At 36.9% G+C, this 15353-nt stretch overlaps 1 protein-coding gene across 1 annotated transcript in view; it reads left to right on the top strand.

The window, feature by feature from the left end:
* LOC150108606 (uncharacterized) overlaps window positions 1-15353 on the top strand; it is a 271872-nt gene that overhangs the window by 179205 nt on the left and 77314 nt on the right. Inside the window, exon 9 of the mRNA XM_090390490.1 lies at window positions 10947-11041. Coding sequence (XP_090246616.1) covers window positions 10947-11041 — 95 coding nt within the window. The remainder of the gene's footprint in view (window positions 1-10946; window positions 11042-15353) is intronic.

Raw genomic sequence — 15353 nt, 5'->3', positions numbered from 1 at the left:
ACCAAGTGAAAAATAAACTTTCAACATCTTTCTCTAAATCCAGAGTAATTTAATAAAAAGGCGGCACACCTTTTGGCAACTCCTATAGGTAAAGATGACCTTGCATTGCTTCTGCCTGGTATCTCCACTTCTGGGCCTGGCTCTTTCTTTGAATAAACATTCAAATTTATAACAGGATCTATGTAAGAGGCGAGTTTTTGACCGAAGGATGTTGTGGTTAGTTTCTATCCTGTGCTGAGCCAATCCAGATTTTTTCAGGTTTATTGTGATGAATGTAGGATTGATGTTCTTGCATTCTTTTTTCAAGAGAACGTACAGTTTGTCCTCACCTCTTACATAGATCCCGTTATAAATTTGAACGTTTATTCAAAGAAAGTGTAGAGACCTTACTGCATCATCCTAACCTGAATCGGAATGACTGTATATCTATATCAAAAATCTGGGAAAGTCTAATTAGGATAACTCATTAATTCATATTAATTTTATGTTATTTAAAATTATTAATTAATATCTTTATTTCAATCATGTCTCTGCTTAAAAATATTCCCTTTAATACTTAGTGATATAACATCATGCAGCTTGTTCTATTTTTAAATGATCTATTGTTAGTATTCCACCTTGTATTTTTATAAAAAAACTGTTCTTGTAGTGCCACTGAAGATGGTCTGCTATTTCCAGTCCAGTATTTGATTAATTAAATATCTTTCTTGTGTTTACGTGCTTATATTATTCAGTCTTTATGTCACAAGTATCCTTAAAACATCAGAGGTGGAATTGTTACTGCAGTTATAGGTAGATCTTCTGATGCTATTACCAGACCCAACACTTTCAAACTCCTGGTGCCTTCCATCACGTGCTCTCTTAGGTAGTTATCCCATAGTAACTGTATAAATTCTACCTCCATTTTGCCATGTGCCCTTTGCTCCTTCCAATTTATATCACCATAGTTGAAGTCTCCTGGACCACCAAGGCAATCAACAATATATTTTGTTCTATTGGCCTCAATCTCACACCAGACAGCCTCAAATGAACCATTTCCATCAGAATTGAAGTTCTTCAGCTGTCATTCAAAATATCCTTCCTCCTGCCTTATTCCTTCTATCTTCTCTGAAAATACAATCTCCATTACATTCTCTGACAACCAGTTCTTGCTGACCAATAATTTTTGGCCAAGTTAAGCTGACTAATGTTAAAAACTCATCTCCTTTATTTTTGAAACTTCGGGCATTTGTGTACATTCATTTCAACATCCCTTTGGCCCACAGTTACCCTTACTTTGATGAAATTGATGTTGAAAGTTTATTTTTCACTTGGTTAGAGAGTATAATAAATTTAGTTTAATCCTTTATCCAAGTGTGAGCAAACAAAGTTTGCGCCTGAAAGTATCTACTTTCAGGCGCAAACTTTGTTTGCTCACACTTGGATAAAGGATTAAACTAAATTTATTATACTCTCTAACCAAGTGAAAAATAAACTTTCAACATCTTTCTCTAAATCCAGAGTAATTTATTAAAAAAGGGTGGCACACCATTTGGCAACTCCTGTAGGTAGAGATGACCTGCTAAAGCTTCTGCCTGGTATCTCAACTTGGGCCTGGCTCCCACTGAAGAGACCTCAATAAAGGTCGAAACTAGTCTGGGTAGTGGCCCTTCCCTTAATGCATAACATTAGACATATCCGCAAGAAGATGTGTTTTGCATTATAGGAGATACTGAGACAGGAGTGTTGGTAGCTTGCTCCACCTTTGCAACGAGTTGCCCTGGTGTTGTACCACCTTACCCCAGTCCTGAAGATACTTTCAGGCGCAAACTTTGTTTGCTCACACTTGGATATAAAATTAAACTAAATTTATTATAGTTACCCTTACATAATGTCATTACCTGCCCATTCAGATCTGAAACCTCCTCAAAACCTTTATCCTCCTCCTCAATTATTTTATTACAAAATGTGAGTAAATTACTGGGGCAAGATCTACCCTTCTGAAAACTGCTTTCCCATAGATACCATTTTCCTCTTCATCTCACTCAGTTCTGCCTTTTCCAAATTTCTCTAATACTTTGATCACCACTCCTGAGATACTGGTTAGTCTATAATTTCCTACTTCTTCTTGGGACTTTGAAAACAAAAATTTGTTACATGGGCATTGGCACTGTAAGCTCCCATGGGAATCATATTATATGGCCAATTTTCCATCTAGTCCCATCTAGTGCTATATACTCACTAAGGTTCTGTAGTATCCCCTAAGCACCTTCATTTAATATGTCTGTTCTAACATCAGGCTTTGTCACTGTAATATCTCTACATGGATGATACATTAGTTTGGAGTGATCACTCAGTAACTCAATTATTTCATCTGTTTCTCTCCTCCCATCATCAGTACTCATTAAAGATATCCTTCTAAAGTTGTCATTCTTCCTTTTCCTTGCCACCTAGTGAAAGAAAACTCTTTGGAGTTTCCTTTAGCTAGCTAGACTAATTTCTTCTCATAATCTGAATTTGACTTTTTTACTGTGCTAGTTAGCTGGTTTCATTGGCCAAGTGGTCAATTCATGAGTGAATTCCCATAAAACACACCTGCTTCTTGTGGACAAATTCCACGAGAGTTCTCCTGGAATTTGTCCTTTTAGTTTTCTAAGCATTTTTCATGAATAAATATTTTATAGTGGAAATATTCTGAGGAGAATATTATTCATGAATATGTTGGAATGCTCAGACCCAGAACGCCTAATAACATCTATGCATCGTTAATTTTCACACATTTAAATCTTTTAACATTTGGGAAAGGGAATACCGCTGTTTATGACCGATCATAAAAATTGCCTGCAAGCCTATTACAACAATGGGTGGTGTATTTTCTGTTCTCAAAATTGAATGAAATAACACCTGTGTTGCAAATGTTAGTGACCAATCAGCAAGGAAGTATAAAAAAAAAATTTCCACTAAAATTGAAGATCAAGGTAGTCTGTATCCTGTTCTCAAATCTAGTAATACTGAATACTTTCTTCGCAAGTTCGTATTGTAGGGTGAAAGTTTCGAAACTGTAGTGCCATGATTTCGTAAAAGTAATTGGCCTGCAGATTTAAATTTTAATATGAATAAGAGAAAAGGGACTTTGTTTAATTTTGGTATTAAGAAATCTCTTATTGAAGGTGTTTGTGATGCAACAGATAGTAAGTTATCCACCACCAGCCTAGAGCGATTTCCAGGATGTTCAAAAGGAGGGGAAAGCTACCAGCACACAGGAGAAAAAGTCTGCATTCACTCGTAAGTACTTATAAAAATATTATACATTTTTGGTGATTAGAATGGGATATGTCAATGAAAATCAGACATATTAATTTAATGATGTTGGCTTGAGAAACTACAATATGCTGTTATACCCTGATAAGTTAAGAATGTTAAATTTCCACTTATCATGGTATAATGAGCAAAGAAGTAAAAACCCTGGAAAATAATTAAGTAAACATGCTTGTTTCTAAGTAGGTATCGTTGTGAAATTTAGAAAATATTGAATACATTAATTTAAGAAGAAAGAGATAATTAATCAGCTCAAGGAGGATTTTATATTAAAAAAAAAAAGGGAATTTAGATAAATATGTATAAAGCATAGTTGCCAGAGATAAAGTGTAAATTAAGAGAGTTATGGTTTTGTGTTGATATTAATAACTTGTAGGAATAACTTGTAAAAGAAAAATAAAAATGAGCTCAAAGTTCGGGGGGGAGGCAGTCCGTTGCCCAAGCGGTCACGTGCTTGGCGCGTGGGGTAAACAAGCAGGAGAGAACGGACGTTGTGAGGTCATGTGACAAGAAATCGAGGCCGGATGAACAGCGAAGTTTTGTTTTTTTTCCAATAGGGTGAACATATAAAAGGGTTAGGAACCCCGCGACGCACTCTCTTGGTTTTTTTCGCTGTGTGGAGTTCTTGGATTTCCTCGAGTAGTGAAGGTTTAGCCTGGTGCTGGTTCGGGGATGGCCGAACGATACCTCTAGACTAGGACGATGTTACAGCGGGTAACCCTATCCTAGACTCCCCGAAAGTAACGGCAGACCGTTCTGTTAAAAAGTCAGCAGAAGCATGCACTGCACCTGATATCTAGGCTGGTAATTACTATAAAGAAGTTAATCCGTGGTAAAATGAGGGAAACAAAGAATTGTCCTAATGAAACAGAAGATAGACTGAAACAGATGCAGAAAATTAGAGATACTACCGAGTGGAGATAAGTAAAGTTTGTTATTTATATGAATCTAATCTGAGTGTGTGATGATATGGGTCCTTTGTTAGTGAAGGATTTAGATACAATTATAGGTCAGGACTATAGCACGTGTGTTTTATGGGAATTCATGAGTGAATAGTAATTAAGTGAATCTGAATATTTGTATGTTGAAGAATGCTTAAAGTTACCAGTTGTTAGTGTGGAAATTAATTAATGGAATTTAGTAGCAATTTAGATGTTAAAGAATTATTAACTTGTGTGAATTATCTGAAGAAAATTATGTTCAGAGATCGTACCTGATGAAGTTTAGCTATTTAATTGATTTAGATTAGAATGTGTCTATTTAGAGTGATGATTGTTCGTGTATGTAAACTGTAATTTTAGAAGATAATAAACCTTGCTTGAAATTAACTAAATATCAGTCTGTGTATAGAATTCAATGCACCGCTTGTGAAACTTATTACGGATCTGAGCGGGAATTTAATTGAGTAAGGTTAAGGCTATGATTGCAACGCTAAGTCACATGAGTATATCTTCTAACTTACTTCTTGATTGAGTTATTATCTTTAATCTAATAATTCCAAGTGGCGCAGTCTAAAAATACAAATTTCTTGGGATTTTAGAGGTGACATTTGAGGACTCTAGTCACATTGAATTTTGGCTCTACCCTGAGGCTATTTCTTTGTGTGATAGAGATACCACGTGACCCACGTAGAAGAGACATCACTTTTATCAGCTTGATATAGAGATATAAGGATTTATAAGAAAGGGGGGCACAACAATACTACAAGATTTCATTAGTCCAGTGATTGATAATTGATTTAAATGTAATTTTATATTTGTCAACATGTCACACCGTATACATATGTGTACTAATACTCTTTATGATTATGCCATAGTTAATCATTAATATTGTAATGTGCTAATAATTAATTATTTATTTATTAGCTTAATTAAAATTAATTAATAATTATAAATCTAAGAGTGGAGGCTTTGGAAGGCAGTGACCCTAATGTTTTTGAAAGCATATGGTGTGAGGTAGAGGTGGGCAAGACAGGATATTTAGTGGGGTGTTGCTGACCAAGGAGCACAGAGGGTGGGGACCAGGAGATGTTTAGACAGTTGAGTTTGGCAAGTGCAAGAAGAATGATTGTTATAAGAGATTTTAACTACAGTAGTATAAATTGGAGAGAGGAAGATGCATGTAGCAATAGGGGAATGGAATTTCTCGAATTCTTGAGTGACAAATGTCTTAGGCAACATGTAACAGAGGGAACAAGATGTTTAAGAGTTTTGGATTTGGTTATAGCAACAGAAGAGTTGATAATAACTGAGATGACTTCTCTCCCACCAGTTGGAGAGAGTGACCATATGGTTTTGACTTGGAAGATGAATAGACATGCAGGCGTATCAAAGAGACGGGAACATGTGTGGAATTATAAGACAGGTGATTATAATAGTTTTAGAAGTCAGCTTGGGGAAGTTTCATGGAGGGAGAAATTGGAAGGCTGGGATATCATTAGTGCTTGGGATTTTGTGAAGGAATATTTGTTAGTAGCAATAGTAAGTTGTATTCCACGAGTGAAGAAGAGGACACAATTTGGAGTAAAGTGGATGACAAACAATATTAAACAGGAACTGCATACGAAAAAGAGGCTATGGAAGAGATATAAGGAGACAGGTGAAGAGAAGATGCATGAAGAATATAAGACTCAGGCCAGGAGAGTGACTAGTATGGTAAAGAAGGCAAAACTGGAATATGAGAAGAGATTGGCCCTAAGATCCAAAGAAAATCCAAGGGAATTTTTTAGCTATGTAGCCAGTAGGAGGAGAAATGACTGTGGAAGAATGACATTGTTGAATAAAAGTGGAAATAGAGTGACTGATGCAGAGGACATAGTGGAATTGTTCAATGAACACTTTTTTGGAGCATTTCATCCTGGAGGAGTAAATTTTAATACTGGAGGGATAGGGCAGGTGCGAGGTTTAGAGGTGCAGGAGAAGAGTGTGTTCCAAATACTGAATACTCTGGATGTCAGTAAGGCTGTGGGACTGGATGGTATTTCACCACAAGTTTTGAGAGAATGTACTAAAGAACTGAGAGTGCCTTTGACCTGGCTTTTCAATGAAAGTCTGGCTGTGGGAAAGGTGCCCATGGAATGGAACGAAGGTAAGATAGTGCCATTGCATAAGGGCGGTAGCAGACTGGAAGTGTCTAATTATAGACCAGTTTGTGTGTCGTCAGTAGTTAGTAAGATCTTGGAGAAAGTAGTGAGAGACCATATGCAGCATTGGGCAGATGAGGGTAATGTTATCTGTGAGAGCCAACATTGATTTGTGAAGGGGTGCTCTTGTTTTAGCAATATGCTAGCCTTTAATAATAAAGTTATAAGAGCATTAGATGAGGGGAAAGGCATATACTGCCATTTTCCTAGACTTAGCAAAGGCATTTGACAGGGTGCCACATGATAAGCTGATATTCAAGTTGCAGCACATGGGTCTGGATGTCAGATTGGTCAACTGGATTCAGGATTGGCTGTCCGATAGGTATCAGAGAGTTGTGTATGATGGAGCAATATCAAAGAGGCAGAAGGTTACAAGTGGGGTTCCAGAGGGCTCAGTATTGGGACCTATATTGTTTATATCAGTGACATTGTCCATGGATTGCAAGGGGATATTCAGTTGATGCAAGGGGATATTCGGATGATGCAAATCTGGGAAGGGTTATTAGTAATAGTGCAGATGTGGTAGCCCTGCAGGAGGATTTCAGTAAGCTAGATAGATGGGTAAATGAATGTGGGGTGTCAATTTAATGCAGCAAAATGTAAGGTCTTGAGGTTTGGGACACATCGATGGGATGCTGCATACTCTATGGGAGGATTTAAACTGGAGGAAGTAGGAGAGACAAGAGATCTAGGGTTGATGATTGATAGAAACCTGAAATTTAGGGGACATATTGCAAAGGCAGTGAAGGTAACACAGAGTATTGCTGCAATAATGAGAAGGACACTGACCTGCAGAGATAAAAGGGTTATCATTCCGTTTGATCAGACCACACTTAGACAATTGTTCTCAGATCTGCTCCCCAGAATTTGAAGGAGATAGATTAACTGTGGAAAGGGTACAACGGTGGATAACAAAGATGATGTCAAGACTGTATAATGTTAGTTATGAGGATCAGCTGAGGTAGTGTGGACTGCAGAGTTTGGTGGATAGAAGTAGGAGAAGTGATATGATTGAGACTTTTAAACTGTTGAGAGGTGGCTACAGGGTTGACACTGGGGAGTTCTTTCGCTTGGTTGAACAGCGGGAAGGAGTCATGACAAGGTGCCATCCCTGGAAGTTACTGAAGGAAACTGTGAGAAAGAGGGTGAGGAGTAGTTTCTTTGCATGGAGGGAGGTTGAACCATGGAATGCGTTGCCTGATAGAGTGGTGAGAGCAAGAACGGTCAATGTATTTAAGGAGTGGTATGATAGACTTTGTGTTTTCTAGGAGGGACCTCCCTTCGACGAGTCTTGATAGACATGTTTCTTAGAAAGGACCTCCCATGATGAATCTTTTGACTCCATGGAGGCCTGAATAATAATAATAATAATTAAATAGCAGAAATGTTTTACTTCTGCTATAGGTCTCCATTTAAGATGTAGTTAATGTTTTCTGCCTAACTGCATTGTCTTTGTCTTTTTATTGCTGATATTTTCATACCAAATTTATTGCAGTAGTTATTCAATTAGTTAGGGAATGCTGGAGACTTGTACTGGATTTATTTAGGAATGATGATGCATTCCTAAAGGACCTCCTGCGATGAGTCTTTTGACTGCATGGAGGCCTGAATAATAATAATAACATAACCCAACACAATTTTTGCTGACTTTTATATGAGACTTGTTATTTACTAATTTGGGTGCACTGATTTCAAATATCACACCCATTTTTCTCTATCACGTCAGATTTTTCCTCTATGGCATTTTCCTTTTGCTAATTTGTAAGTTTTTGATAGTTTTAAGGAGGCAGTACTATTTAGAGGATCAAAAAAATCGATTTTTTAATATTATTTTCTGAAAGTATGTACTTTAAAAAATCTGTTCCTGACTTTTTAGCAAGAAATTCGAAAAATTCCTGATGATATAGCCTATTATTCAAAGCAGTGCGCAGATCAGAATCGGAGCTCTCACCGCTCTCGCTTGTTAGTAAATGAATAAATGCGTAAGAACCTGCAACGGCACGTACTGGCACTTTGAATGCGAGAGAGGCCAATAATTAGATACATAACTACTTAACAATTTTACTTACACATGAGTTTCAGGGAATAAATTTTTGTTTGTAGTAATTTCTGCTGTGTGTTCTGTTTTGGCAATCGCTTTGAATACTCCAACAGTAGTTGGCAATCATGTGAGAATCCCATCTTCCTTGGTACTGATCTTCCATAGTGTTTAAGTCTTGATGAAATCTTTCGCCTTGTTCATCGCTTACAGCATTATTCAAATTCTCGGAAAATCTATCAAGATGACTGTATATGAAACAAAGCTTTATGCTCATGTTGCAACCTAGGCGCTGGAAATTTTCAAGCATTGTTTCCAATAGATCTTCGTAATTGCATGCTTTTTTGTTTCCAAGAAAATTATTCGCAACCATCGTAAATGAAGTCCAGGCCTCTTTCTCAGTTTCGTTCATAGAGTTGATGAAATTTGGGTCTCTCATTAAAGTTCTAATTTGCGGTCTATCAAATACACCGGCTTTAATTTTTTCATAACTAAGTCGTGGAAATTTTTCACATATGTATTGGAAACAGTCACCTTGTAAATCTAAAGCTTTAACATACTGCTTCATAAGACCTAGTTTGATGTGTAGAGGTGGAAAAATGATTTTTTCTCTGTCGATTAAAGGTTGATTTATAACATTCTGTTCTCCAGCATTTAAGATATTCTAAGAGGCCAATGTTTCTGACTCCAGTGTTGGTTTCTAGCTCGACTATCCCAGAAGCATAGAAAACACGGAAACGTTGTATATCCTCTTTGAAAGCCAAGTAAAAAGTTCACCATTTTAAGATCCACACAGATGATCCAGTTATGGTCTGTATATTTTAATAACTTCAGAACCTTTTTAATGTCCTCATATGTTTCCTTTAAGTGGACTGAATAGCCAATAGGAATTGAGCCATATACATTCCCATTGTGTAGTAAGACACACTTGAGACTTCTGCTTGAACTGTCGATAAATAAACGCCACTCATTTGGATGATATTGTACAACACTCATTTCAGTTAGTAAACCTGACACATTGTTACAGTAAACAAACCCACGCTCGTGTTTAAAATATTGTACAAGATTACTTTCCCTGCTACGATAAAAAGTTATCTTCGTATCTTGCTCTGGTAAGTTTTTTTCATTTAATCTTGAAGCTAATAATTTCGATGATTCCTTTGATAGGCCCAAATCTCTTACTAAGTCATTCAATTCCGCTTGAGTAAAACGTTGCGGTCTAGAACTAGAAATTAAATTTTCATTGTCTAAATCAACATCCGGGTCTTGCTCCTCAAGAACATCTGGCATATCCCGATCGTGCTCGTTCTCAAGTAAAGGAAGTCCTTTATAAATTGGCACGGCTATTACATTGGAATGAGCAACTGGCCGAATTGCTGAGTTGAGATTTGGATACACAATTTTTTTCTTATTCTTCTTATTATAACCAGAAGTCTGAACTAAACAAAAATGGCGATCATCTATGTGATTTTTCGGTTCACACCAAATCATTGGAATGCCAAAAGCTAATTTTTGGCGTTTTCCCTTGCTCCACTGTCGTAAATTTTCTACACATGACTTACACACTTTATTTGGAGCCCATGAATTGTCCTGATCTGCAAGTTTTACGTCAAAGTATGCAAAGTACACTTTCTTAACGAAATCAGTGATATTTGTCCTTTGACTGGGAACAGTAAAGCTGCCACAAATGTAGCAGAAGGAATCTACACTATTGACACATTTTCGAGTAGTAGACATGATGTATTTTCTTCACTGCTAACATGCAATTAACAAGACAAAAAAAAAACTAGAGACGTTATTGAAACGTTATAAGCGCTCATCATACTTTCACGATCGATTAACGATTGACTGATTTCGATCGTTCTTTGTCCGCTATGACGCATATAGCATTCATTTGTTTCAGGCAGTTGTCATTGCCTACTTTTCATCACCTAAATGTATTAGGTTGGTTATCAGCCTCTCTCGCATTCAAAGCACCGGTACGTGCTGTTGCAGGTTCTTACGCATTTATTCGTTTACTAACAAGCGAGAGCGGTGAACGCTCCAATTCCGATCTGTGCACCGCTTTGAATAATAGACTATATCTTCAGAAATTTTTCGAATTTCTTGATAAAAAGTTAGGAACAGATTTTTAAAAGTACATACTTTCAGAAAATAATATTAAAAAATCGATTTTTTTTGATCCTCTAAATAGTACTGCCTCCTTAAAACTATCAAAAACTTACAAATTAGCAAAAAAGAAAATGCCATAGAGGAAAAATCTGACGTGATAGAGAAAAATGGGTTTGATATTTGAAATCAGTGCACCCAAATTAGTAAAAAACAAGTGTCAGATCATAATCAGCAGAAACAAATTTTTTTTTGTTGGCCAGTGTAATAATTTATTTATTTATTTTGCTACTATTGTTTAATGTTGTTGCTCATTTAACTTCTTTTTTGCAAACATATTCTTGATTTTTTTTAAGGAAGGAAAGACAGCACTCCATTTAGCTTCAGAAAATGGACATCAGGCTGCAACAGAAATATTGCTAGAACATAACTGTGATCCTGGAGCTGAGGATACAGTGGGTATTGACATTAATAATTTTGAGTATATTCAATTTTATTATATGGTTGTTTAAGCCAAATAATATGAAAATGTAGGAAAGAAAAGCTAAGCTGTGTATTGCAAAGGAGCAGTCTCCTTTTTTAACAACTAGGCTTAAAAGTTAAATTTAATGAGGTTTTTAATTAAAGGGTATTAATTTACATGTGTAAAAATCTTGAAGGTAAAGATTAAAACGTGACAAAATACTTGATCAGAGCCAAGATGGTATGCAGTTAAAAGTGCTGAGCACAAGATAGTGATAACTTAGTGCACAAAGTACATTCAGATAATTGAAAAACCTAAAAACCAAGAAACAAAAAATTAACACCAAAAGGATGAATGGCCCAAATTTTGGATTTGAAACTGAGAGTAAAAACCTGTTATATAACATAGTAAACCAGCACAAATATGATAGGTGCTGACAATTTTGTTAAAACATCGTCAGATGAAAAATCCAAAAACTGTCTTTTCTTTCCTACTTTAAACAATTTTAGAAGCATCATGATTTTTTTCAGAAAATTTACAGTATTAATATGTGAGCATTAGAAAGTCTTAAGGACTAAAGACATGTTTCCAAGTAGAAATCAGAAATAAAGTGGTTATTGCATCATCTTCATCATTAGTCTGTTGTCAACGGTATTAATATTGTAATGAACCTGGAACATATTTTGCTGTATATAGAAAACCTTTTGCTTTTATTCAATTTTGTTGAACTAAATTACAGTTACACTCAATCTTGATTGAATATAACTTGCTAAGAGTTTCTATACCTTACCTTTTGTGCCTTGGTAGCATATCAGAAACAAAAATGGTAGAAACAAAATATTCATTCTACAGGTTTGGTGAACTTGTTAATTTCCATTGTGCAACTTGTTGTTTGGTCTCAGTATCATACATGAAACATCTGCTTTTGCCTTGAATAATAATACTGTTTAAGAAACTAGGTTTGCAATCAGTTGTTTGAACAATATTTGTCAGCATCCATTTGTCTGAGTTTTTCCTCATCGTGCAAACCACATGGAACGAGCTGCATGCAAATTTTTATTTTTCCCTAATCTGTGGTAATTATGGACCTTATTTTCATTAACTCACTTGTTGGCACTCGTGTTAATTGGCACTGACTTGTAGCAGACAATTCACTTTGAGGATTGTCTGCTACATCCACTCTGTCTTCTAAAATGCTTAAACCATCAAAACATTTGTGGCTGGGAGTTTCCTTCCTATAAGCTATTTGTTTCATTTCACATGTTTCAGTGGATCTATTCCCTCAGCTTTACACAAAACTTGATACTGATCTATTGTTCTCTTAATTAGTTTTTGATAATGACATTAAACACTATGAACAAAGAACATCTTTGTTCATAGTGTTTAATGTATAATGTATAACAACATATATAAACAAAGCAACTTAAGGCTAGTTGGATTTTCATCCTCTCCTGGACTGATACTCATGTCAGATATTTTGCTATAATTCAGTTTCATTACTTTTTTTTTAATTTTGCTTGATTTTTTGAAGAAAAAGAGATTGGGGGTGTGCAAAGAATAAACATTGGCATCAATCCAGAGGAGGGATGACCAGAATAGACCAGACCCACAAAAACGTCTACAGAATTTCAAGACTTATTAGAGGAGATCAACTTCAGCCTCCTAGTCTTTTCATCCAGGTGGTGACATTGAATAAAGTTTTTTTTTTTTTTTTTTTTTTTTTTCACATGATCTCATTCAGTATGGTTTCATTTTAGCCTAAATTGAAGGTAGCAGTAAATTGCTGGAAAATAGAATGGTGACCCAACATTTTCTTTAAACCTCTTCAGTCAGTCTTCTATAATTGTAGTAGAAAAAATTTCTTCAAAATGGCTGGCCTAGTGGTTAACTTATCTGCTCTCCAGCCAAAAGGCCGTGGGTCGAATCCTGCCATCGGCATGGATGTTTGTGATTGTCTGTAGAAATACTAGTGGTGGTGGTCAGCGGTAGATGACGTTGGTGTAGTTGCGGTCAGCGGGTTGATTGAGTGGTGGAGACAGAGTAGGTGCCCTCCCTCGATGAGTCTTTGGACTTCCTGGAGGTGTCAAATAATAATAATAATAATAGTTATTTCTCCTATAATATCTAATATTGGAACAGCGATTCCTATTTAAAGTGGATATTCAGGCATAGTGAAAGTTTGGAATAGTGAATGTGTTACAGATGAGGTGAGTGATACAGCAGAAAGAGAGTTGTAAGGCAGAGAAAGGTGTGACACACTGTAGAGGAATGAAGGCAGAATGGTAAAGAAGCAAGTATAAAAGATATGAACATGAGCCAGAAAAGAATTGGTGGGGTTGAGGAATGAATTCAGGTATATGCAGAGTGAGATATTATGTGTTGAGAAGAGATTGATGGTTGATGTTGTAAAAAGGATTTGCTATTGGTAGAGGAGTCAAAGATTAATGATGCAGTGGAATGGTGGAAAGTGGTGTAGTGTTGTTTGGGTACTCTATAGTGAAAGATGTGACATAGAGCAGGAGCAGATGTTGAAAGTATGTTTCAGAGTAGCAACAATAGGAACAGTGACTGAAGCTGTGGAGAGGAAAGGAAGTGTAGAAGGGTTGACTGTGCTTGTGGAAACAAAGGATTTATGAGAAAGTGTGAATGAGGTAACACTGGATTTGCAAGTGTTTCTAGAGAATGAAGCAAAAGAGTGTGAGAGGGAGAATTGTGTGTTGCCACAGTAATGATAACAGGGGGGTGCTAAGCAGAAGAGCAATGATTATGAATGGTATGATGGCTAGAATGTGTGAGAGTAGAGGACTAGAGTATGCAGATGTATGAGATGAATTTGAAGGTAGGAGAAAGCTGTTAACATGGTCATGGTCTTTGAGTGAGACAGTAGTATGATTGTTGATAAGAATAGACTGCTGTGATTGTTGATAAGAGTGTGTGTGGCCAGTTAGTGGAACAAAGGGAGAAATACAACTAGATGATGGTGCTGTGAATATCAGATTCTAGGGTTAGTGTCTGATAAATGTGATAAGTGTCTGAACAGTGCCTTTGACCTGGCTTTTCAATGCAAGTCTGGCTACTGGAAAGGTGCCCATGGAATTGAAGGAAGGTAAGATAGTGCCATTGCATAAGGGCAGTAGCAGACTGGAAGTGTCTAATTATAGACCAGTTTGTGTGTCATCAGTAGTTAGTAAGATCTTGGAGAAAGTAGTGAAGGACCGTATACAGCATTGGGCAGATGAGGGTAATGTTATCTGAGAGAGTCAACATGGATTTGTGAAGGGGCGTTCTTGTTTTAGCAATATGCTAGCCTTTTATGATAAAGTTACAAGAACAAGATGAGGGAAAGGCATATACTGCCATTTTCTTAGACTTAGCAAAGGCATTTGACAGGGTGCCACATGATAAGCTGATATTTAAGTTGCAGCACATGGGTCTGGATATCAGATTGGTCAACTGGATTCAGGATTGGCTGTCCGATAGATATCAGAGCATTGTGTATGGTGGGGCAGTTTCAAGGAAGCAGAGAGTTACAAGTGGGGTCCCACAGGGCTCAGTACTGGGACCAATATTGTTTAACCTTTATATCAATGACATTGTCAGTGGATTGCAGGGGGATGTTCAGTTGTTTACAGATGATGCAAAGCTTGGAAGGATTATTAGTAATAGTGGAGATGTGGCAGCCCTGCAAGAGGATTTGAATAAGCTAGATAGATGCCCAAATGAATGGGGGTCGGTTTAATGCAGCAAAATGTAAGGTCTTGAGGTTTGGGAAACATTGATGGGACACTGCATACTCTATGGGAAGAGTTATACTGGAGGAAGTAGAGGAGACAAGAGATCTGGGATTGATGATTGATAGAAACCTGAAATTTAGGGGACATGTTGCAAAGGTGGTGAAGGTAACACAGAGGATTGCTGCAATAATGAGAAGGACACTGACCTGCAGAGATAAAACAGTTATCATTCCGTTGTATAAGACCCTGATCAGACCACACTTGGACTATTGTTCTCAGATTTGGTCCCCAGGATTTGAAGGGGATGAATTAACTGTGGAAAGGGTACAAAGGCGGATAACAAAGATGATTTCAGGACTGTACAATGATAGTTATGAGGATGGGCTGAGGGAATGTGGACTGCAGAGTTTGGTGGATAGAAAAAGGAGAGGCGATATGATTGAGACTTTTAAACTGTTGAGAGGTGGTTACAGGATTGACACTGGAGAGTTCTTTCGCTTGGTTGAACAGTGAGAAGGAGTGATAACAAGTGGCCATCCCTGGAAGTTACAAAAGGAAACTGTGAGCAAG

This window comes from Typopeltis vanoorti, chromosome 3, assembly GCF_054136105.1.
Source record: "Typopeltis vanoorti isolate ZY-2024b chromosome 3, IOZ_Tvanoo_1.0, whole genome shotgun sequence".
Classification (NCBI taxonomy): Eukaryota; Metazoa; Arthropoda; class Arachnida; order Uropygi; family Thelyphonidae; genus Typopeltis; species Typopeltis vanoorti.
The sequence above is the reverse complement of the archived record's forward strand: the minus strand, read 5'-3'. Positions and strand labels throughout refer to the sequence as shown.